The sequence below is a fragment of the Anolis carolinensis genome, chromosome 4, assembly GCF_035594765.1.
Source record: "Anolis carolinensis isolate JA03-04 chromosome 4, rAnoCar3.1.pri, whole genome shotgun sequence".
NCBI lineage: Eukaryota > Metazoa > Chordata > Lepidosauria > Squamata > Dactyloidae > Anolis > Anolis carolinensis.
The window spans coordinates 253230043-253255251 of record NC_085844.1 but is presented as its reverse complement, the minus strand read 5'-3'; the positions used below and the strand labels follow the sequence as shown (position 1 = coordinate 253255251).

At 43.6% G+C, this 25209-nt stretch overlaps 1 protein-coding gene across 1 annotated transcript in view; it reads left to right on the top strand.

The window, feature by feature from the left end:
• The first annotated feature begins 5838 nt into the window (after positions 1-5838).
• The window catches only part of LOC100562844 (protein-glutamine gamma-glutamyltransferase 2), a 50099-nt gene continuing 30728 nt past the window's right edge, over positions 5839-25209 (top strand). Inside the window, exons 1-4 of the mRNA XM_062979205.1 lie at positions 5839-5957; positions 10357-10536; positions 11971-12213; positions 15898-16016. Of these exons, the coding sequence (XP_062835275.1) occupies positions 5948-5957; positions 10357-10536; positions 11971-12213; positions 15898-16016 (552 nt within the window). The 5' untranslated portion in view covers positions 5839-5947. The remainder of the gene's footprint in view (positions 5958-10356; positions 10537-11970; positions 12214-15897; positions 16017-25209) is intronic.

Sequence of the window (25209 nt, the reverse complement as noted above, 5' to 3'; positions counted from 1 at the left end):
TAAAATGAATAAAATACTTACCTTCCTCCACTAATATAATCACTCATTTTAGCATCTCCATCATAACCATGTCCAGTGTCCACACAAATATTGCAGGTTCAGCCCAAATATTTTCATTGTTTTCAAAACAATGCCTGCATGCCCTCCACCTGTTGTATCACTTATCTTCACAAAGCCGATGAAGACTTCTCTTATTTCTGCAACTTCGACATCAACGTACTTTACCAAGAGCGATGACAGTTCTAAGGTATTCACATCCAAAGTTTCATCTGCCAAAACAGATAAAACTGTGATGCATTGCATCTTTTAACAATTGTTTTATCTATCTTGTCACCACAAAAGTCTATTAGTTCATTCTGCATTTGAGGACTAGTATATTGGGCAATCGTAGCTGCAGTTTCAAGATGACTTTTCAGGACAGTGTGTCTTGATCTGGCACAAGATTTCATCAAGACCCTGACATGACCATCATTGTGCAAAGGTTCTTCACAGGTAATATCTCTTGAATCATTGTTCCCTCTAAAAGCCAGTTCTTGTTGCCCAAAAAGGACCATCGTTCCCACAATTAGCAGAAGTTTCTTTCAGTTTCCTTCTGCTTTCTTTTATCATGATGACAGGTTACATCAGGACATTTTCCACTGTGAATTAGCAAGACGTTTTCAGCCAGTTGTTCTGTTGGCACTCTGTTTTTTTGAAGACTTCTATTGCATTTTTGCATTGCACAAATGGTTTCGCAACCAATGCATCAAGCTTCTGATTTTATTTTATTTATTTATTTATTTTATTTACAGTATTTATATTCCGCCCTTCTCACCCCGAAGGGGACTCAGGGCGGATCACAGTATACAAACATAGGGCAAACATTCAATGCCCATAAACACATCGAACCGAGACAGAGACAGACAGACGCAGAGGCAATTTAACCTTCTCCTGAGGGGATGTTCAATTCTGGCTACGGGGGGAGCAGCTGCTTCATCATCCACTCTGACGGCACTTCCTCATTCCAACGTCGTAAATTAGTTAAACTTGCCTCCCCACTTTTATAAGTGGTACCTTATTTCCTACTTGATAGATGCAACTATCTTTCGGGTTGCTAGGTCAACAACGAGCAGGGGCTATTTATTTATTTATTTATTTATTTATTTATTTATTTACAGCATTTATATTCCGCCCTTCTCACCCCGAAGGGGACTCAGGGTGGATCACATTACACATATAGGCAAACATCCAATGCCTTTTAACATAGAACAAAGACAAGACAAACATAGGCTCCGAGCGGGCCTCGAACTCATGACCTCCTGGTCAGAGTGATTTATTGCAGCAGGCTGCTCACCAGCCTGCACCACATCCCGGCCCCTGATGATGACCTTTACCCCCCAACATCTCCTCCAAATACCACAGAGTACTTACTTTGAACCCCTAACCCCTCCCCCTCCCCCCAGCTACTGGCCTGGTGGTACTATGCATGAGATAATAATAATAATAATAATAATAATAATAATAATAATAATAATAATAATAATAATAACCCCCCCGCAGGTGCCACCTTGACGTGGTGGGGGGGCTTAGCTGCTCCAATGATGACTGAGGGCTGTGCTGGCGGAAGTGTAACTACCGGCAGGTCCAACCAAGCCAGAGAGGCCTCAGCTGAGGAGCACAACCAAGAGCACCTAACCCATTAGCATTATGGAGAATCAAACCCAAACGAAGTCTATACTGGCTCGGTCGTCGCCCAGGATAAAAAGGACCGCGGTGGATGCTGCTGATTCTGGACATCCATCGACAAGTGGGCTACGGAATCATCAAACCCCAAATGAACAGTCACAGAAGCGGCAGAAATATACAATGCCAGAAAACCACACAATTATGAAATGCTACTACAAATCTGAACCTCAAAGGCGTGGCTACCAAAAAAGGATGCATCAGCTATGGAAACAAGAGTACCCTGACTCACAGATAACAGAACCCCGACTGGCTGACCAACGGAGATTCATAATCAGAAACAAAGTGTTCAGTGAAGTTGAACTCGAAGAAATCCAGAAAATTTGCAAAGTAGATTACCATCAGACCACAGCACAGACAGCAGCAGAGACTCCAGCAACACTTGGAATGGTGGAACAGATTGAACCAGAAGAAAGGGTGGAGCTTTTGCAAGAATTTGAGGAACCAGCACTTGAAACATCTGTTGAACCACCAGGAACCTTGACAGCAAGACAACAAGAGCTCAAGGATAAGATCATGGCTCATGCTGCAGCAAATGCAATAAGACAGCGGCTCCCAACTCTAAAAACAGTGCCCAAGAGACACCTGGCACCTCTCATGAAAGATGTGAATGCAGCACTCTCCACTGTCCAAATAACATCAATTGAACAAACAAACCAGTTTGCCTACAGTGCAGCAGTGATAGTAACAGAAGAGCTTGGGCTCCTACAACCAAGGCAGCCCCAAAGAAAATCGACTGGAAAACCAAAGTGGAAGGTCAGGCTAGAGTTGAAAATCAAGAAACTTAGATCAGATGCAAGTAACCTGAAAAATATGAAAGAGAGGAAACTGAAGAATGACAAAATCAAGCAATACCTGATCCGAAAGTACTGGCTGAACACCAGAAAAATTGAAGAAGCTTTGGAAATCGTGAAAGAACAAATTACAGCAACAGCCAGAAAAATTGAAAGGTATGAAGCCAGAATCATCCAGTACAGACAAAATCAACTGTTTCAATCAGACCAAAGACGGTTCTACCAGAGTCTGAACCAAACAACAGACACAGTAACGATAAAGCCAGAGAAAACTGCAACAACAAAGTTCTGGAAAGAACTTTGGGAAAATAATAAAAACTACAACAAAAACGCTGGGTGGATAAAGGAGTTTGAAGGAAAATTCTCACAGAACAAAATGGAACTGATGGAAATAACAACTGAAATGATCAGCAAACGAGTGCAAAAAGTCAAGAACTGGACATCGCCTGGTAGTGATCAACTTCATGGATTTTGGATCAAACATCTGATTAGTTTACATGGAAAAATGGCCCAACAATTCAATGAGATGCTGCAGAAAGGAAGTATCAGTGAATGGCTAACAACTGGAAGAACATACCTGACACAAAAGGATCCAGCAAAAGGAGCAGCACCAGGAAACTACAGGCCAATAACGTGTCTGCCCACTATGTTTAAACTACTGACTGGCATCATAGCTGACAGAATTCAAGACTATCTTGAAGAAAAAAACATCTTGCCAGATGAACAGAAAGGCAACAAACGGAAAAGCAGGGGCACAAAAGACCAGCTATTGATTGACAAAATGATTCTAGAGAACTGTAAGAGCCGAAAAGCTAATCTTCACATGATGTGGATTGACTACAAAAAGGCCTTTGACTCACTCCCACACAGCTGGATCATCAAGTGCCTGGACGCCATCGGGATTAGTAAAAACGTTGGCACCTTCATTGAAAACATGATGGAGCACTGGAAAACTGAACTGTTTGTTGGAAATGAAAGCTATGGACTTGTCAACATCAGGAGAGGAATTTTCCAGGGAGATTCATTGTCCCCTCTGCTTTTCATTATTGCCATGATCCCTCTGTCAACAATCTTACAAAAAACAAATCTCGGCTACCAAACATCTAAGAATTCTCACAAAATTTCACATTTGATGTACATGGATGACCTGAAGCTATATGGGAAAACGGAAACTGAAATCCAATCTCTGACCAACACTGTCCAAATTTTTAGCACTGATATCAACATGGAGTTTGGTTTGGACAAATGTTCGACAGTGGCATTGAAGAAGGGTAAAATAATTGAAAGTGAGGGCATCAATATGCCCAATGGCCAAACAATAAGGTGTCACCAGCCAGAGGCCTATAAATATCTGGGCATATTACAGCTGGACAACATCAAGCATGAACATGTGAAAACTGTGGTCAGTAAAGAATACACACAAAGGGTCAGAAAAATTCTCAAAAGCAAGCTCAATGGAGGCAACACCATCAAGGCCATAAACACCTGGGCCATACCTGTCATAAGATATACTGCTGGCATCATAAACTGGACACAGATGGAACTGGACAATTTGGAGAGAAAAACAAGAAAACTCATGACCATTCATCATTCACTGCACCCTCGCAGTGATGTTGACCGGCTGTATCTGCCTAGAAGATCAGGGGGCAGAGGACTCTTGCAAGTAAAACAAGCAGTCAAAGAAGAAGAACATGCCCTGGCAGAATATGTAAAGCAAAGTGAAGAACCTGCTTTGATTGAAGTCAAAAATCAGAAACTCCTCAAAGCACAGCAGACAAAAAACCAGTACAAGAAAACCGCACTACAAACTAGAGCTGACAGCTGGCACAACAAAACACTGCATGGAAAGTTCCTTGACAAAATTGAAGGAAAAGCTGATAAAGAGAAGACCTGACTCTGGCTCACGGATGGGACCCTGAAGAAGGAGACAGAAGGCCTGATCCTTGCAGCCCAGGAGCAAGCCATCAGAACAAATGCAATCAAGGCCAAGATCAAAAAATCAGCTGATGACCCAAAGTGCAGACTGTGCAAGGAAACCGACGAAACCATTGATCATATCCTCAGCTGCTGTAAGAAAATTGCACAGACAGACTACAAACAGAGGCACAACTATGTGGCCCAAATGATTCATTGGAACCTATGCCTCAAGTATCACCTCCCTGCAGTTAAGAACTGGTGGGATCACAAACCTGCAAAGGTTGTGGAAAATGAACACGCAAAGATACTGTGGGACTTCTGGATCCAGACTGACAAAGTTCTGGAACACAACACACCAGACATCACAGTTGTGGAAAAGAACAAGGTTTGGATCATTGATGTTGCCATCCCAGGTGACAGTCGCATTGAAGAAAAACAACAGGAAAAACTCAGCTGCTATCAGGACCTCAAGATTGAACTTCAAAGACTCTGGCAGAAACCAGTGCAGGTGGTCCCAGTGGTGATGGGCACACTGGGTGCCGTGCCAAAAGATCTCAGCCGGCATTTGGAGACAATAGACATTGACAAAATTACGATCTGCCAACTGCAAAAGGCCACCTTACTGGGATCTGCACGCATCATCCGAAAATACATCACACAGTCCTAGACACTTGGGAAGTGTTCGTCTTGTGATTTTGTGATATGAAATCCAGCATATCTATCTTGTTTGCTGTGTCATACAATGTCGTTGTGTCAATAATAATAATAATAATAATAATAATAATAATAATAATAATAATAATAATCTTGTACCCCACCCCATCGCCCCAAGGGGATCCTGGGCAGCTCACATGTGGACCAAGCCCAGGAATATACAATAAAATACAACAATATAAAATGCAATCCAATCACAACAAATGTATACATCAAAATTATAAAACACAACATCACAACAATAAAAGCGTGGCCAGTGTCCAGGGGCAACATAATGGCACTTCAATCTTCAGTCTTAAGGAGAGGAATATAATTATAATTTTGCAATATATCAGGAGCACTAATGACATGGGCAGATAAGGATATCGATGGGGTGTGGACTCAATCAAATGTTCATTTTAATTGAAAGTGGCTTGAAAAAAAAAACAGGTTTTCAACTCTTTTCAGAATGAGGTCAGAGTGGGAGCTAGAGTGGGAGATGGGGGTCTCTGCTGAGATGCCAAGGAGCCAACTGTACGGGACTCTTATGCCACTCAAAACTTCTCTCGCCTTGCATAGCGGTGTGTCATTCACCTCCTGGCTCCGTCATCTGAATTTTGTAAGTGTCATTTGCCTTTCCCTGGAAATCCTTTGGTTCCTCTTTTGACCCCTGACACTCACCCGGCAGAGGGGTGTATGCTTTGGGTTGCTATATATATGTGTGTGTTTGGAAGTAAGTTTGGTAGCATTGGGCTGTCAGCAGAAGCCAAAGAAGGCCAAGCAGAACAGAAAGGACTTGGATCAACCCGTTGAACAACAGGATGTCTACAGGTAATAAATGCACAAAGGGAAGGAAACTTCGCAGGGGCCGTTTGGCACACGGACTTTGCTCTATTAGTTTTTCTAGATTTTGTAATACAGTTATTGCAATCTGATCTCTGCAACATGTGGAGATCCAGCAGCAGGGGTAATATTGTAACATATTTTGATTTATCTACATTATGCATGTGTCCATTGCTCTGTCCACATGACACTCAAGGCTGGGATGAGCATCTACCATTCACTTATTTATTTTTCGGCACGAATGGCAAATATTCCCTCTGAAACATTTGAAATAAGCACTCTCACCCAAGCAGATCAGAAAGGTAATTATTTTTTAAGGAGGAGCATATCTTCCAATTTAGTAGGAAAGGCAAAACTGTATGTATGGGGTCTTTGGTTTGTATCCCATCATCCTTTTTTACTTCCAAAAATAGGGAAAATGTGACAAGAATGAGGAAAGCTTGGAGCTATTGGAGCAGTCGGAAGAAGTCCAAAGTTAGTGTGTATAGCACAAATGGATTATCCATATATTTTTCGCAATTCTTGCACAATATTTCAGTATTTCAGAAAGACATTGCCTGGAGATGCAGCCATCTATTTATTTCCAACATTTGTATCCCACCCTTCTTAAGGGACTCAGGGACTCATATCTACACTGTATAACAAATGCAGTTTGACTCACATTAACAGCCAGAGCTCAATGCAATAGAATCCTGGGATTGTAGTGTGTCAATGTCTCGAGCCATGGCCAAAATCACTGGGTTGCTGTGAGTATTTCGGGCTGTATGGCCATGTTCCAGTAGCATTCTCTCCTGACATTTCACATGCATCTGTGGCTGGCATCCTCAGAGGTTTGTTGAGAGGTCTGTTGGAAATGAAGCAAGTGGAGTGTGTGTATCTATCTATCTATCTATCATCTATCTATCTACAGTAGAGTCTCACTTATCCAACATAAACGGGCCGGCAGAATGTTGGATAAGCGAATATGTTAGATAATAAGGAGAGATTAAGAAAAAGCCTATTAAACATCAAAATAGGTTATGATTTTACAAATTAAGCACCAAAACATCATGTTATACAACAAATTTGACAGAAAAAGTAGTTCAATACGCAGTAATGTTATGTTGTAATTACTGTATTTACGAAATTAGCACCAAAATATCACGTTATATTGAAAACATTGACTACAAAAATGCGTTGGATAATCCAGAACATTGGATAAGCGAAGCTTGGATAAGTGAGACTCTACTGTATCTATCATGTATCTATGGAATGTCCAGGGTGGGAGAAAGAGCCAATGAACACCTCCCAAAAAAAGGATGCCCTCAGGCAACAACAGCCAGGCTATTTCTATGCAAATACTCTCAGTGATTGACTTTGCAGCTGCAAGGCTATTCAATGCTAATCAAGCTTGCTCATTGCAACATCCACACTTGCTTCAAACAGACAAGGGTTGTTTCTCCCACCCGGACATCATTCAACCGGTATATATACACCCCACTTGCCTCATTTCCAACAGACCTCTGAGGATGCCTGCCACAGATATGGGTGAAACGTCAGGAGAGAATGCTACTGGAACATGGCCATACAGCCCAGAAAACTCACAGCAACCCAGTCTTGAGCCTTCTTTGCCAAAGAGTGCTGGTGCCTTACCAAACTACAAATCCCAGGATTCTATAAAATTGAGCCATAATAGTTCAAGTGGTGTAAAACCACGTTAATTCTACCACAGAGAAGGCATTTTTAAAAGGAGAACAAACTCTTCTGATTGAGGAGGAGAGGCAAAAACATACTGTAGTACCTTTGCCTGTAAAAGATTTTTTGTGAAAAAATGTGGCACCAAGAAGGGAAAGGAATGGAGTCAAGTGTGGGCTTTCTGCAATGTATTAAAGGTTCAACAAAGATCAATAATAACAACAACAACAATAATAATAATATCTTTCAAGGATTAGGAAGAACTGAATGGGGTCAAGTGTGCATCTTCTTCAATATATTAATATATTATGATCCACATGAGGGTTCACCAAAAAATAAGAATGACAGTAATAATTACAATTTTATTCAAGAGGCAGGAAGTATCAAAACGGGGTCAAGCATGTGACTTCTACAAAATTAGGAAGAACCTTTTGACCATAAGAGATATTGGTGATGGGCATCGATGGACTTCTTTTGGGACCACTGTAATAGTGCTTTGAGCTGGGGGCTGGACTAGATATTCTTTGGGGGTCCCTTCTAATTCCAAGATTTCATTCACGTCTTTGGAGGACCAATTTGCACCAATGAGATTTTAATTATTTTTTCCAACGTTTACATGCATATTTTTAGCTGTCTTTTTTTTAAAAAAATAATAATTTTTATTGAAGTTTATTACTTTACATACACATTAAAAAAAAGGAGTTGGAAGAGGGGGTAGTAAAGGTAAGGTTTAGGAAAGTGGGAAAAAAAGGGGGGGACAAGTGTGTATAGAATGGGTAAAGTGGGGAAGGATTAAGGGGGAGTATGGAAGGGATAAAGGAATGGAGGGGGGTTATGGGGGGAAAATTAAAAAAAAGTAAAATAAATTATTATTTTTTTAATCAGTATCAGACTTCCACTTCTCTTCCGGAGAGGGGGAGAAAATATCTTTGTATTCAGAATCCTCTTCTTTTTGTCTTTATTCGTTTCTTCAAATATAGTTTCCAATTCTGCCTTCTTATTGTTGGGTGAAGATGCTGGTATCTTCCTTCTTGATTTATCTCTCTTTTTTTCCCCTTCTTCTTATTTTTTTCATTCTTTCTTCTGTTAAGAATCTCTCTACTTGTTTCCAATCAGTTTCCTTTCTTGGTTTTCCCTGGTGTTTTGCTGTTAAATATATTAGCCTATCCATATTCTTTATTTCTACTATTTTAATTATCCATTCCTCCTTAGTGGGGATTTCTTTTTGTCTCCAGTACCTAGCATAGGTAATTCTGGCTGCTGTTGTAAGATAGGTCATATTTTTTTCTTCATTTGTGTCCCTGATATTTTTTAAAATTCCCAATAGATATACAGTAGAGTCTCACTTACCCAACATTCGCTTATTTATTTACAGCATTTATATTCCGCCCTTCTTTCTCACCCCGAAGGGGACTCAGGGCGGATCACACTACACATATAGGCAAACATTCAGTGCCTTTTAACATAGAACAAAGACAAACAAACATAGGCTCCGAGCGGGCCTCGAACTCATGACCTCCTGGTCAGAGTGATTCATTGCAGTTAATTGCAGCTGGCTTGCTCTCCCACCTGTGCCACAGCCCGGGCCTATCCAACATTATGCTTATCCAACATTCTGGATTATCCAATGCATTTTTGTAGTCAATGTTTTCAATACATCGTGATAGTTTGATTCTAAATTCGTAAATACAATAATTTCTACGTAGCATTACTGTGTATTGAACTATTTTTTCCTGTCAAATTTGTTGTATAGCATGATGTTTTGGTGCTTAATTTGTAAAATCATAACCTAATTTGGTGTTTAATAGGCTTCTCCTTAATCTCTCCTTATCATCCAACATATTTGCTTATCCAACGTTCTGCCGACCCATTTATGTTGGATAAGTGAGACTCTACTGTATTTCCGGAAGTTTTATGAATTTGAGATCTATAATTTTCTGAGTGTTTTCATGTAACATGGACCAAAATTCTTTTGCCTTTTTACACTTCCACCAAATATTGTGGTAGGAGCCCTCCTCTTCACCACATTTCCAACATTTTAAATTCCTGTTTTTTTAAAAATAATTCCCAATTTTTTAGGTGTTATGTACCATCTATAGAATACTTTCATCCAATTTTCTTTTAACTGGTATGCATATTTAAATTTAAGCCTTCTACCCCAACAAGCTTCCCATTCATCCATTTGAATTGATCTTCCTATATCTTTAGACCATTTAACCATGCAATTTTTAACTAATTCAGTTTCGGTGTTCCACTCTAATAAAATCTTGTAGATCTTTGATATTACCCTACCTTCCGTGAATAATACTTTATCCCACAAGTTGTTTTTAGCTGTCTTAAACCAATCAGCAGAGAGGCAGAAAGGAGAAAGAAAATGTATTAAGGGAAAACTGGACTTACCCAAAGAAGTACAACAAATAAAGGGTCCATTTCCACTGTCTAATAAATCATCGGAGTTGTTGTTTGGTTTGATATCACTTCATCTGCCATGGCTGAGTGCTATGGGATCATGGAAGTTGTAGTTTGCCAAGGCACCAGCCCTCTTCGGCAGAGAGGACCCAAGACCTTGAAAAACTACATCTCCCAGGATGACATAGCATGGAGTCAGGGCAGACAAAGTGGGGTCAAACTGCATTCGTTCTGCATTGTGGACACACCCGTTCTTGTCCTGATGTTGACGTCCTTCTCTCCACTTTCTCTCTTACCTTGGCAGCACTGCTCTTGGAGAAGTGGGACCTGCAATGTAAGCGCAACAACAAGGACCACAGGACCTCTGATACTGGTTCCCAGCGTCTCCTTGTGCGCCGGGGCCAGTCCTTCCTTGTGACGCTGCACTTCTCCGGGAGGACCTTCAAGAAAGAGGTGGACAAGCTCACCTTCCACGTTAAGACAGGTGAGGCCCGCTCAACTGAACATTACAAAGATCTCCTTCCACTTCAGGGAGACAGAGAAACCACAAATCATTCTCCACTATGGGAGGAGGAACCTCTCGTCACATCATATCAATGGCACAAAACAGCTGCGCATTAGAAATACTCAGTCCTTGGGATTGTAATCAGAGCAAAGCCTTTGTTCTGCTCAAGGTTGCAGGCAAATCCTACCCATAAAGTCTTCCCCTTTATTAGACGTATCAGTCCCACCCCACACTCACACAAACATAAGGCCAGAATGGGGCTCATAAGCAGGAGAACATCCCCTGACAGCTGGGGGATCTTGGATAGCAACTACTTATAAGCTTAGACTCTGGTGACAGTTCTCAAAACTACTTCCAAGATTGCAAAGGAAAGGGTGAAACACATTGTGCTTGAGGTGCACCTATGGGGAGTCTGGGGATCTCAATTTGTTTACAGTATGGTTCCTTGTTTGGTCCTGTCCTGTTTTGCCTTTCAAGAACAGCCTTAAAACACTGTGGTAAGTAAATGGAAACTGCTTTACTTCAGCAAAACATAAAGTACAGCACACTCAGTGGAATAATACAAAAAGAAGTAAGGAAGTCATAGGGCAAACACAGTTCTTAGTTTCTGGTAAACTCCCAAATCAAATAGCAGTCTTACTTCAGACAAAGAAACAGCAATAAATCCAGATGCAGACTCGAAGCAGGCACAGGGAGAGCGAAGGCATTAGAGTCAGTTTGTTACTAGCAAGAGCTGGCTGCACCTGCTTCTGCTTTATAGCCCTGAGTCCCCTCCCAGCTGCTAGGGCAGTTCCCAATTACTCAGCTGCATTTCTGGAAGCTATTCCAGCTGAATGACGTCTCTGCTCTCTTTCTTTTCACCTCTCCTGAAATGTGGGTACTTGCAAATCTCCTCCTCAGATTCCAACTCACCCTCAGATTTCCTGCTCCCCTTCCTCTTCTGAAAAAGAGGAATCCTTAACAGATTCTTTCTTCAAAAAACAGTCCTCCCCCAAGCTGCTCCTCTACAGCGCCTGCTGTAGAGTGGCCCCATTAAATTCCAATGGGGAAAGTTGATGTCCGTAATTTGCTTAATAACATCTTTATTTTTTCCTTTATTTTCCTCCTCTTCTCCTTTTCTCCTCCTGTTCCTCTTCTTCTTCCTCCACCTGTTTTCTTCTCCTTCTTCATCCTCCACCTTCTTTCTACCTCTCCTTCTCTTCCTTTCATTCTCCCTCTCCTCCTTGCTCTCTTCTTCATCCTCCTTTCCTCTTTTTTCCTCTTTCTCCTCCTCCTCCTCTACTCCTCATCTTCCTCTCTCTGCTTCTCCTTTGCTACTCCTTGCTCTCTTCTTCATTCCTCCTCTTTCTCTTCCTCTTCCTCCATCTTTCTTTTCTTCTTCTCCTCTTCTTTTTCTCCTCCTCCCTCTTCCAGGTCCTCGCCCCATTCAGACATCTGGGACCAGTTCTTCCTTCCCTCTCTCCTCCTCTCTGAAAAAGGCCAAATGGAGCTCCGCTGTGGAAGGCCAGGATGGGTCCTCCATGACCATATTAATCTTCCCTCCTCCGGATGCCAGGATTGGACGCTACCGCCTGACCCTGGAGGTCTCCACTGAAGGGCAAGGGTCCAGCTGCGACCTGGGAGAGTTCATCCTGTTCTTCAATCCATGGTCCAAAGGTAGGTCTCCTCAGATTGGCCAGTAGGAAGCTGTATTGCATCCTTCAGGTCCACCTTGTGCTTTTCACCTTGTGGGTTCCTTCCCAGGTGTTTTGGTCTAAAACTCACAGAAATCCCAGCCAGTTGACCAGTTTTTAGGATTTCTAGAAGCTGAAGGACAAAATATCTGGGGACCCACGAGTGTGGCAGGTGCCAGCTTCAATCTCTTCTGGGTTTAAAGCTTCAAAGGTCTTAAAATTCAAGGTGTTTCCCTACTTTGGGGAAAGGGTTTGCTCCCCTTAAAGATCAGATTGAAACATGGAGTGTCGGAAATACACTCCATGTAAACGTGTTGTTTCCACCACAATTCAACGGTTAATCATTGTCAGCAGTCCAGCAGTTTAGTAGCTTTTCCTTCATCAGCCTTTTACGGTTTTCCATAATTTATCCTTCTTAGGGTGGTATTTTCAGGCTATATGGGCCCCAACTTGGCACCTTGCATATAATGTCATTCAATTCCCACATTGTAGGGTGGGTCAAATAGTCTTTCTCCTCCCTCAACCTGGGGATGCCTTGGTCTTGAACTCAGGACTGTCTACCTTTCCCTTGATAAGGCATGTATTTGGTCTCCAGAAGGTCTCAGATTCCACTGTTGGCCAACCCAGTACTAGAAACTCCATGGCATCCAGGATGGGAAAGACATTTTCTAGTTTTAGCCAGAGTAGAGCCATTGAATCAGATGTATTCCCCATGTCAATTGACTCACCCTTCCACAATTGGCTTAATGGAGTTGGCTCCAGGTGGGACTAACCAATAGGCCATTGTAGCAGTTTGATCCCCCTTGAAATGCCTTGGTTTCATCCTGTGCAACAATCCCTGAACTACAGCGCTACAACCTCCTGAGAAAGGAATTTGAGGATGCATCTCCACTGTAGAATGAATGCAGTTTGACATCACATGAAAGGCCTTGGCTCCATGCTATGGAATCCTGGGAGTTGTGGTTTTGAAATGGCAGACAAAGATTTGAGGTAATGAGACAAAGAGAGTTCTGGTTGCTGTAGAAAAGACGTTTATTCTCAGTGGCCAGAGAAAATAAGCAATAGGAAGGACCCTTCTGTCTCCAGGAAAAAACAGAACAAAGAAACACAGGCCTTTTTATACAATTTTTGCCTTCATCTACCTATGTCATTTAGGCATTATCCATCACCAATTAGTGTCAAAAAAGTCTTACTTTGCACTTTAGTAAAAGCTACTTTTGCATTTTCCTAAAATATAGGCTACTTTCAAGACCTCTGACCCTCCATTAGGCCTTATCTAAGGAATTCCTATCTAGGCTTTCTGAGATCCCATTAATTGAGGAATTTTCCCCTATCTTAGCTTTTCAGGGAGTCATTAGCACTCCTACATGGCGCCAGGTTACTTTACGCTTATTTTGACAACCCAAAAGCCTTATTTTGTATTTTGTCCAATAGCATGGAGCTTTATCTATTCTTGTTGACATATGTCTCTGGCACTTAGGGTGAACTTTGGTCTCTGCTGGGTATTTGCTAGACAGAGTGTATTTTGGAGCTATATGCACACATTCTGCTTGTGATTATATATATTTTCTATTCCCATTTCTAATATGATTACATTTAATATATAGTTTCCAATACAAGTATTATATTTTTCCAATACACCTTCATCAGTTTTGCAAGGTATTTAGCCTTCTCTGCCCAAGTGTGTTGGTGCCTTCGCAAACAACAAATCTCAGAATTCTACAGCCATGGCAGTTAAAGTGGTGTCCAATTGCATTACTTCTACAGTGTAAATGCACTCAGGGTCCATCCAGAAGTGGAGTTTAGCCTGTCTGGATGCTTGTCTTTGCAATTTTATCAGGACAGAGCATTCCTCGGTTATTACTGTGGGAAATTCAGACAAAGTCTTGCACTGTGGCTACAGTTTGCTGGGAGAAAATTACTTTCCTTCTCAGCAAACTGCTTGCAAAAATGGTTTCTTATTCCCCTTTACAAAGACTATAATACTAAAACGAAACTGGCCCAAGGGAAGCAAAAGCAAAAGTGAGCTGAAGGGGGAATAGAGAAGCTGATGTGGGGAGAAAATGTTCATGACCTTTGCATTCTTGTCATATTGGTGAACATGTGGCTCTCTGGCCGTCTGCTCATTCCTTCCCTTGAATATTGCATAAGATTCAGTCTGTGCAAAGCCACTTCTTGAGGTGACAAAGCATTTTAGGTTTTGCCATGGTTTGCAAAATTAAATGGGTTTTCCCCATTTGCAGAACGGGTTAGCCACTCCGGTTATTGAACTTTGATTTGGCTCCCATGACAGGGAACTGAAATCCGTCCTGCAAAAAAGGTCAGATTTGGTGCTGGAGAGAGAAGGCCGACCTCAGCCTCAACCTCTCCTTCTGTATATCTGGACTGCAAGTCCCCTGTTTCCCAGGCAGTGGGCTGCACATGAGCATTGCTGTCCAACATATCCGAGGGCGGCCGGTCAGGCTACAGAAAGCAAAGAAGGAGGGGCACAAAATGGCAAAGGAAAAAGGAGTGGAGGGAGAAGATGAGAAATCTGCTCTGGGTTTTAGTCCAAACATTAAAGGAGCTGTTTAGGGGCCAGGAGCAAAATAGCTGCTTGAACTTGGGTGGCTTCTTTGAAAGGACAGGTCAAAAATCACACAACAATTGGAAATGAAGTTCTTTCATGGGAACAACTGACAGTTTTACAGTTATTTTTTTCTTTCTCCTTGTTCTCTTCTTTCTCCTCCTCCTCCTCTTCTTCCTTCTCCACTCTTATTTCTGTTTCCTTCTCTTTCTTCTTCTTTATCTTTACTTTCATTTTTCCTCCTCTTCCTTGTTCTTTTCCTCTTCCTCTTTTCTTCCTCTTCCTCCACATCTTCTTCTTCATAATCATAATTCTCCTCTTTCTCCTCCTCCTCCTCCTCCTCCTCCTCCGCCGCCGCCGCCGCCGCCGCCTCTTCTTCTTCTTCCTCCTCCTCCTCCTCTTCTTCTTCTTCTTCTTCTTCTTCTTCTTCTTCTTCTTCTTCTTCTTCTTCTTCTTCTTCTTCTTCATTGTCTTCACCTTTCCTTCCTACTTCTCCTTGTTCTTTACTTTCATTTTTCCTCCTCTTCCTTGTTCTTTTCCTCTTCCTCCACATCTTCTTCTTCATAATCCTATTTCTCCTCCTCCTCCTCCTCCTCCTCCTCTTCTTCTTCTTCTTCTTCTTCTTCTTCTTCTTCTTCTTCTTCTTCTTCATTGTCTTCACCTTTCCTTCCTACTTCTCCTTGTTCCCTTTTGCCTCCTCTTCCTCCTCGTCTTCTTCCGCCTCCCATCTTCCTCCCATCTCCTCTTCCTCCTCCTCCTCTTCCTTCTTCATCATCCTCATCTTCATTCTTCTTGTCTCTTTGCTCTCCTCCTCCTCCTCCTCTTCATTATCATCTTCATTTTCTTCCTCTTCTATCTTCATTCCCTTCCTTTTCTCTTCATTTACCTCCTCCTCCTCCTCCTCCTCCTCCTTAGCGTTTGTCCCACAAATTCACAGGGTCTGCTTTCTTCAGTTGCCACATTAATTTCTGTAATTGCTGAGCCCCCAAACAGGCACATCCATCAAAAGTAAAATTTCTTCAACTTTGATCCTTGACTGTTCCGTCCTCTCTCCTTTATCCCTTCTGCTTTTTCATCTGCGTCTTTCTCTTCTTTGCTCAGATGACACGGTCTACATGGAAAGCGAAGAGGCTCGCGTTGAATATGTCCTGACCCAACATGGACAGATCTACCAAGGATCCAAGGACTTTTTCCTTGGCATCCCTTGGATCTTCGGGCAGGTGGGTTTCTCTCATGTGTAACATTTAAAGTGGGATTAAAGTACTATAAAGTGTAAATATATTCCTAAGGTGTAGACAAATTCCAATGTTTTATAATATGGAGTCATGAGGTTAAAGTGAAATGAGTGTCCTTGCAACTGGAACTGCATCTACTCTGGGGATACATTTACTCACTATCAATTATCTGTCTGTCTGTCTGTCTGTCTGTCTATCTATCTATCTAGCTATCATCCATCCATCCATCCAACTATCTACCTACTTACCTAAGTATCTACCTACCTACCTACCTAAGTATCTATCTATCTACCTACCAACCTATCTATCTACCAACCTAAGTATCTACCTACCAACCAAAGTATCTATCTATCTATCTATCTATCTATCTATCTATCTATCTACCTACCTAAGTGTCTATCTATCTACCTACCTAAGTATCTACCTACCTACCTAGCTAAGTATCTACCTACCTACCTAAGTATCTATCTATCCACCTATCTATCTACCTACCTACCTATCTATCTATCCACCTACCTACCTACCTACCTACCTAAGTATCTATCTACCTACCTACCTAAGTATCTATCTATCTACCTAAGTATCTACCTACCTATCTACCTACCTAAGTATCTATCCACTAGGCTTGATCGATCCATGAAAAATTTGATTCTAAACTCGTTTCAAAACTAGAGGGGGCAGTTTTTCGTTTTTGTTGCTAATAACGAATTTGGCCCCCAAAATTTTTCGAAATTAACGAAAATTCGTTATTTTCTAAATTAATTCGTTAATGGCGGACGCGCATGCGCGGTGGCCCAAAAACAGCCCGAAGGGGGGGGACTTAGGGGGCTCTCCCGCCCTCATTTTTTGAGTGATCTTCTTCAAACTTGGTACAGTGGTAGAACACATTTAACACTGATAGCTCACCAAAATGTGGAACGTTTCCCTTATCCTCTGATTTTTGGCAAATTTTCATAGCTTTTATAATAAACCATTTTTTAATAATTGCAGAAATCTGTTCCTGGTTTGAAAGTCTTATTTCCTGTTAAATTGGGTTGTCTTTACTGTGAAAGTCATTGCTCTACTTTAGAAACTTTGTTTTTGTGGCTGAAACTTTGTTAAATTGGTGTAGTCCCTGCATATGTGTGTGTGTAAAGGTATCCCTTGACGTTAAGTTCAGTCATGTCTGACTCTGGGGGTTGTGCTCACCTCCATTTCTAAGCCCAAGAGCCAGTGTTGTCCATAGACACCTCCAAGGTCATGTGGTCGGCATGACTACATGGAGTGCCATTACCTTCCCGCCACAGCGGTACCTATTCATCTACTCACATTGGCATGTTTTCAAGCTGCTAGGTTGGCAGAAGCTGGAGCTAACAGCGGGCGCTCACTCTGCTCCCGGGATTTGAACCTGGGACCTTTCAGTCTGCAAGTTCAGCAGCTCAATGGTCTTTGCCTTGGCTGCCTTCCAGATCAGGCTTATAACCAGCCTATTATGGGCCACAAATTAAAGAAAATTCAATCCCATTTAAGCACAACATGAACAGTTTTGATGCCAAAACCATAAACTCTGTTTATTAAACTCTACGATCCAAACTTTAGAACAACTTGCAAACAATTGAAGGTTAGACCACAGTAATAATAACCAATTCTATTCCTTTCCAAAATTTAAACATAAAATAGTATCTTTCTTTCCAATAGCATATAAACTTTTCCTTTCTTTACAAAACAAAATTCTAGACAGTAGCCATTTAGAAGATATTTCTATATTTTCCCTGCAAAGGATAGGGCTGCATCCCTCTGGAGACACACATGATAACCCGGACATGATATAAGGCACTTATATACGTTAAATAAACATGATGTCATTGCATATATAAAAGAAGCATGATATTAGGCAATTATAGTTGCAAATAATATAATTAAACATGTAAAAATTATACATCCATACATAAAAGAAACATGTAAAGTAACTGCATATATAAAACACAATATAAAATATGATATAAGGCAATTACAGATGTCAAAGGAACGTGATATTACATATGTAAAAAATATGATTATATGTATAAAAAAGCATGATACAAGGTGTCAGGATCTAGGCTGCTGGGCACCAATAACCATACACTGAGGCCAGATTCTATCTAATATCTTTATTAAAGGAATATATAAAGTCAATAAAAACAAGTGTAGAATAAAGTTCAGAAGCAGACCTTTCAAATGAGGCCAAATATAGTCCAGCAGATTATTGTCCAATATGAAATATTAGAGTCCAAAGATTATAATCCAATAACCGCAACACACGCTTTGCCAAGCAAAGCGTTGGGAAAACAGAAAAAGTCTTGAATCCAATGAAGCTTGACACAAGGCTGAAAGTTACTTGGAACGTGGCTGGAGCTGTGGCTAAAGGCAAAGCAACTTGAAGCATGGAACAAGATCTGTGGTAAATCCGTGAGACGAGGACAAGGCTTGGAACTAGATTCAGGAGGCAAGGAACAGGATTCGAAGTCCACACACACATGACCTCTCTCCAGGAGCTGACGAATTGACTCCGCAAGGAATCCTTCGCGCAATTTCCCTATATTGGGTCTCGTTTCCCCAAACAACAATCACTTTCCCTAGAGAACAGGGAGCGAAGGAAACCAGCTTGCAGGTGCAAGACTCCCCGTATTTTCTCAGGGGAAATACTTCTAATCAGTGGCATATTTGGCAGCAAGGCGAGCACTACTTCTAAATTTTTCTCTCGATCCTCTATCAGTCGTGTAAGCCTGTTTTCTCCCATAAGGGGGAGAGTTCCCACCAAGGTCAGGTTTAATTGGTTCTTGGACTAGAACTTCAGGCAGCTGCCAAGGCTCTGACTCCGACCGGAAATCTGGGGAAAACTCCATATTTTCCTCCTCATCTGCCACAATACTGTCAGGAATAGGACTGCAGGGCCCATGAGTCATCACACTAGGCAACTGACACATCTAAAAGAAACACAATATAATTAACCTAGGTACAACAAATGTGAAAGAAGGCAACAATATACATAAAAAAACATTTCTGGACTCACAAATGTAGTCTAAGAGAATTGGGCTTCCATTCTCCAAACCTGAAACAAAGTGGGAGGAAATGTAAAGAGTGTTAATGATGCTCGAAATCAAATGTTGTTCTTTTACAAAGTCAAACTAAAACTAAGAATAAATGCTTCGGTCTTCTCCTGATCTTCTTATCTCCTCACCTTGCGTCCAGCCGAGTTACGTCCGCACTTGCGATACAGCGACCTCTTCCCTTGGCTCAGTGGGCAGTATTTTAAAGTATGGGCCTTTTCGCCCGTGGCACCGCAGAGCGGACAGGTGTATTTGCGCAAGATGGGGCACTCCACGGTGCCGTCCATCCCCTTCAGCCGGTGGGACGAATAGACCTGCTTGGATTCCCCGTTGTGTTTGCAGAAATTGCAAATCTCCTTGTTTTGGGAAGCCTGGCCATTGGCACTACCTTTGGAGCTCTTGCTGCTGGAACTGCTTCCATTAACCCATTGTGATGCTGTTTCAAAGTTGTCCTCGTTGAGGACTAGCTGCATGTCGTACTCCATTGTGTCCCAACTCTGAGATGGAAATGGGACCTTCTTGCGTTCCGCGATGATCTCCGTAACCACTTTCGCAAGGCTCAGATAGCCCTTCCATCTGTCAAACTCCCTGAACATGGAAGGGGCATAATGTGGCACGTGCATGGCTGATCTGGAGAGCATGGTGCCAATTCTACCCTGGTGTGGACACACACTGAATGCCACATATTGGAGGCGGAGTCTTTGTTTTATATATAAGGGGAGGGGTTCCAAACCTTTCACATTGGACCCTCCCATCTATTTTTACCCTCCTTTGCCCTAGATTTAACCCCCACATGTCTAGACAATCACAGCTTTTCAAGGAAGAGTTTGGTTTTTCCAATTTTTTAACTTCGGAGGTAATGCCACAGTTTCTCCCTTGAGGCAGTGGTTCTCGACTTGTGGGTCCCCAGATGTTTTGGCCTTCAACTCCCAGAAATCCTAACAGCTGGTAAAATGGCTGGGATTTCTGGGACTTGTAGGTAAAAACACCTGGAGATCCACAGGTTGAGAAACACTGCCTTAAGGGAACGTTAGCAGTTGTGGTTCTGTTTGTCCATCCAAGAATGAGTTGAATTTCTGCCTTGGATGAAATAGCAACATTGCACATCCAACGTTTGCCAAAGTCCTGAAGGACGGATCCAGTAATGATGAAGCCTGCAAGAGTGTTATATTGCTTTTGCATGGCAGAATAGCATTGGACTGGATGGTCTCTTCTACCTTTATGATTCTATGATGTTTGGCGCCATGACTCTATGATTCTATCATTTTAGGATTCTAGGACTTTTGGGATGATTCTGTTACTTGGTTCTTTGAGTCTATGACTTTAGGGACCATGTTTCTATTATTCAATGACTTCTGTGACCATATTTCTATGACTTTTGTGACCATTCATGGGCCATCTGGCTAGTATTCCGGGACGGTAAATGATATATCGGTTACAGCATCAGATATTTCTGGATACAGTAGAGTCTCGCTTATCCAACATTAACGGGCCAGCAGAACGTTGGATAAGCAAATATGTTGGATGATAAGGAGACATTAAGGAAAAGCCTTTTGAACAGCAAATTAGGTTATTTTACAAATTAAGCCCCAAAAAATCTTGTTTAACAGCAAATTAGACAGAAAAGGTAGTTCAATACGCAGTAATATTACGTAGTAATTACGAATTTAGCAACAAAATATCACAATATATTGAAAACATTGACTACAAAAATAAGTTGGATAATCCAGAACATTGGATAAGCGAGTGTTGGATAAGTGAGACTCTACTGTATATTGTTTTTGCATGGCAGAATGGCGTTGGACTGGATGGTCTCTTCTAGCTTTATGATTATATGATGTTTGGTGCCATGTTTCTATGATTCTATCATTTTGTTGTCGAGCAATTTAGAACAGTATAGGATACCGCTAACTGTTTCTTTGAGTGGTGTTCTGTGGAAACACAACCCGCCCATCCTCCCCCGCTGATTTCATGAAAATAAAAGAAAAGAAAGAATAAGCCACATCCGGCAAGGCCCACACACTGAAATACTAGGCCGGCCATCGTTGGCCGGCAAGCTTCCCTGACTGGAAGAAATAGAGGCCGCCGCCCCAAAGAAGGGTTCTGTGCAAGATTGCACCAAGGGGTAAAGAACGACAGCCGCGAGAGAAGACAGAGGCGGTGCATCGTGGGAAACACGTCGACCACGTAGGCCGACAAGGCCCACACGTTGAAATACTAGGCGTGCCACCGTTGGCCGGCACGCTTCCCTGTGAGGAAGAAAGAGGGGCCGCCGCCCCAAAGGAGGCTTCTGTGCAAAATCGCATAAAGGGGTAAAGAACGACAGCCGGCGAGAGAAGAGAGAGGCGGTGCATCGTGGGAAACCCGACCACGTAGGCCGAGAGGCAGCAAAAAGAAAAGAAAAGAAAAGAAAAGAAAGAAAAAAGCCACAGGCAACAAGGCCCATACATTAAGCCGGGCCGGACACTGTTTGCCGGCACGCATCCCTGAGAGAGAGAGAGAGAAAAAAAACCAGAGGACACCGCCCCAAAGGAGGCTTCTGTGCAAAATAGCATAAAGGGCTAAAGAACGACAGCCGGCGAGAGAAGAGAGAGGCGGTACATCGGGGAAACTCGGCCACGTAGGCCGAGAGGCAGCAAAGACCAAAGAAAAGACAGAAAAAGCCACCGCCAAAAAGGCCCACACTATAAAATACTAGGCCGGCCACCGTTGGCCGGCACGATTCCCAGACAGGAAGAAAGAGGGGACGCCGCCCCAAAGGAGGCTTCGGTGCAAACTCGCATAAAGGGGTAAAGAACGACAGCCGAGAGAGAAGAGAGAGGCGGTGCATCGGGGGAAACTCGGCCACGTAGGCCGAGAGGCAGCAAAGACCAAAGAAAAGACAGAAAAAGCCACCGCCAAAAAGGCCCACACTTTAAAATACTAGGCCGGCCACCGTTGGCCGGCACCCTTCCCAGAGAAAGAGAGAGAAGAACAAAAAAAAGGAAATGTGGGCCCAAGCCCCTCAGACCCGGGGGGCCGGCCACCGTTGGCCGGCCCCACGCCCACACGCCGCAACCCACGGGGAAGGGCAGGCTTTCTTCACGTCTGCTTGCAAAATGTGGGCCCAAGCCCCTCAGACCCGGGGGGCCGGCCACCGTTGGCCGGCCCCACGCCCACACGCCGCAACCCACGGGGAAGGGCAGGCTTTCTTCACGTCTGCTTGCAAAATGTGGGCCCAAGCCCCTCAGACCCGGGGGGCCGGCCACCGTTGGCCGGCCCCACGCCCACACCGCTGAACCCACAGGGGGAAGGGCATGCTTTCTTCACGTCTGCTTGCAAAATGTGGGCCCAAGCCCCTCAGACCCGGGGGGCCGGCCACCGTTGGCCGGCCCCACGACCACACTGCTGAACCCAGAGGGGGAAGGGCATGCTTTCTTCACGTCTGCTTTCAAAATGTGGGCCCAAGCCCCTCAGACCCGGGGGGCCGGCCACCGTTGGCCGGCCCCACGCCCACACCGCTGAACCCAGAGGGGGAAGGGCATGCTTTCTTCACGTCTGCTTTCAAAATGTGGGCCCAAGCCCATCAGACCCGGGGGGCCGGCCACCGTTGGCCGGCCCCACGCCCACACACCACAACCCATGACACAAAGATACACTCCATAACAGCAAACCGTCTAGCCTCTGGAAAAATCTAGCCATTTCTGTAGTCAATGATTCCATTATATTGTGATATTTTGCAGCTAAATTCATAAAGTAAGCAATAGCAACATATCATTTCAGCATATAGAACGACTTCTTATGTCTCCTTGGTTGTATAACATGCATTTATGGTGCTTTATTTGGAAAATAATAACCTGATATGATGTGTTATATGCTTTTCTTCAACAAGTCCAATCCAAGAAATTTGCTTATTTCAGCACTGGTTGGCCCGTTCGGCTTTGATCAGTGAGACTCTTCTGTGTTCATGTTGGGTCAATAAGACATAAGATATAACTGAAGTCACAGTCAGCATACAGCATTACCAGCTTAAAAAACAGTGGTGTAAAAACACGGCTCTAGTCCGAGGACTGAAGAGGAGGTAGTTTGACAGTTAAAAAACTATACAGTGCGAAATACTATTGGGCTGTCAAGCTATTCTTAAATAGGCTACAAACGACCACACAGACCTATAATGCTTTTTGGAGGAGGAAGGTTTAAAGGCTCTGATGTTAGGCACATGTTTCCATGCAGTTCCACTGCAGGTAAGACTAGTGTGTTCTTCAGGGGTTATTAAAGTTCTCCTGCAGATGACCTGGATAGAGGGAAATGACTTCAGTTGGTATACATAAAGTTTAAGTAAACTTGAGGAAGTACAATTATGAAAGATATAGTGTGTAATGTAGTAGAAAGTAATTCAAAGTAGAAACAAAGCAGAAATGTTGATTCCAAAGGAAACATGAAGCCATTATTAAGTAATTGTTTTTAATAGCAAAAGAGATTCTGAGTGGATTGATTCTCTACTTCTTACTCTGCGTAAGATTATCATCACATGCTCTCGACTACACCCGCACAAGGCAATGGTACAGTGAAAGAAGACAATTTTGAGAAGTGGTAAAGGCCAAGGTGTCCCACTTCTTTCAGTGATTCTGCGTGCGCGGCCAGAGGGTGAGGGGAACCAAAGGCGGCCGTTCTGCCGCCACATCGTTGAGTACACTTCCTTTTAAGGTGAATGGGACACTGTCCCACAGTCTGTGATCACTCCACCCTCGTTATTACCAACAGACCAGCAAGAAACATTTTCCACGAGACGGAACTTGCGCCCACTCCTTGAAAGCAGCCGCAAAGGCACACGCCCTGACGGGCAATCGGCAACGTCCGTGTGCGCGGACAGTGGGCAAGGGGAACCAAAGGCGGCCGTTCCGCAGCAACATCGTCAATCACAACCTCTCAGGGTGATGGGAGACTGTACCACTGTCTTTGATCGTTCCACCCTCTTCTATCGTTTTACCCAAAGGCCAGCAAAAGGCAGTTCCCACTCTGGGTAACCTGCGCCCACACATTGCAAGCAGCCGCAAAGGAACACGCCCTGAAGGGGGAAGGGCATATACAAAGACCCCACCCTGAGCCAGCCGGCCACAGTTGGCCGGCATGCATCCCGGAGAATTCGGCACGGCCCTCCCACAAAGTTTTTTGTTTTTGCGACTTAAGCCTCTACCCACAGCAACACTCCACCACCCCAGGGGAAGGCCGTGTACCTCTTCTATCGTCCTGCCAACAAGCCAGCAAAAGGCAGTTCCCACTCTGGGTAACCTGCGCCCACACATTGCAAGCAGCCGCAAAGGAACACGCCCTGAAGGGGGAAGGGCATATACCTCTAGAGTCTGGCGTCACGTAGTCCGAGAGGCAGCAAAAAGAAAAGAAAAGTAAGGGAAAAAAACAAAGGGCAGCAAAGACCCCACCCTGAGCCAGCCGGCCACAGTTGGCCGGCATGCATCCCGGAGAATTCGGCACGGCCCTCCCACAAAGTTTTTTGTTTTTGCGATTTAAGCCTCTACCCACAGCAACACTCCACCACCCCAGGGGAAGGCCGTGTACCTCTTCTATCGTCCTGCCAACAAGCCAGCAAAAGGCAGTTCCCACTCTGGGTAACCTGCGCCCACACATTGCAAGCAGCCGCAAAGGAACACGCCCTGAAGGGGGAAGGGCATATACAAAGACCCCACCCTGAGCCAGCCGGCCACAGTTGGCCGGCATGCATCCCGGAGAATTCGGCACGGCCCTCCCACAAAGTTTTTTGTTTTTGCGACTTAAGCCTCTACCCACAGCAACACTCCACCACCCCAGGGGAAGGCCGTGTACCTCTTCTATCGTCCTGCCAACAAGCCAGCAAAAGGCAGTTCCCACTCTGGGTAACCTGCGCCCACACATTGCAAGCAGCCGCAAAGGAACACGCCCTGAAGGGGGAAGGGCATATACCTCTAGAGTCTGGCGTCACGTAGTCCGAGAGGCAGCAAAAAGAAAAGAAAAGTAAGGGAAAAAAACAAAGGGCAGCAAAGACCCCACCCTGAGCCAGCCGGCCACAGTTGGCCAGCATGCATCCCGGAGAATTCGGCACGGCCCTCCCACAAAGTTTTTTGTTTTTGCGACTT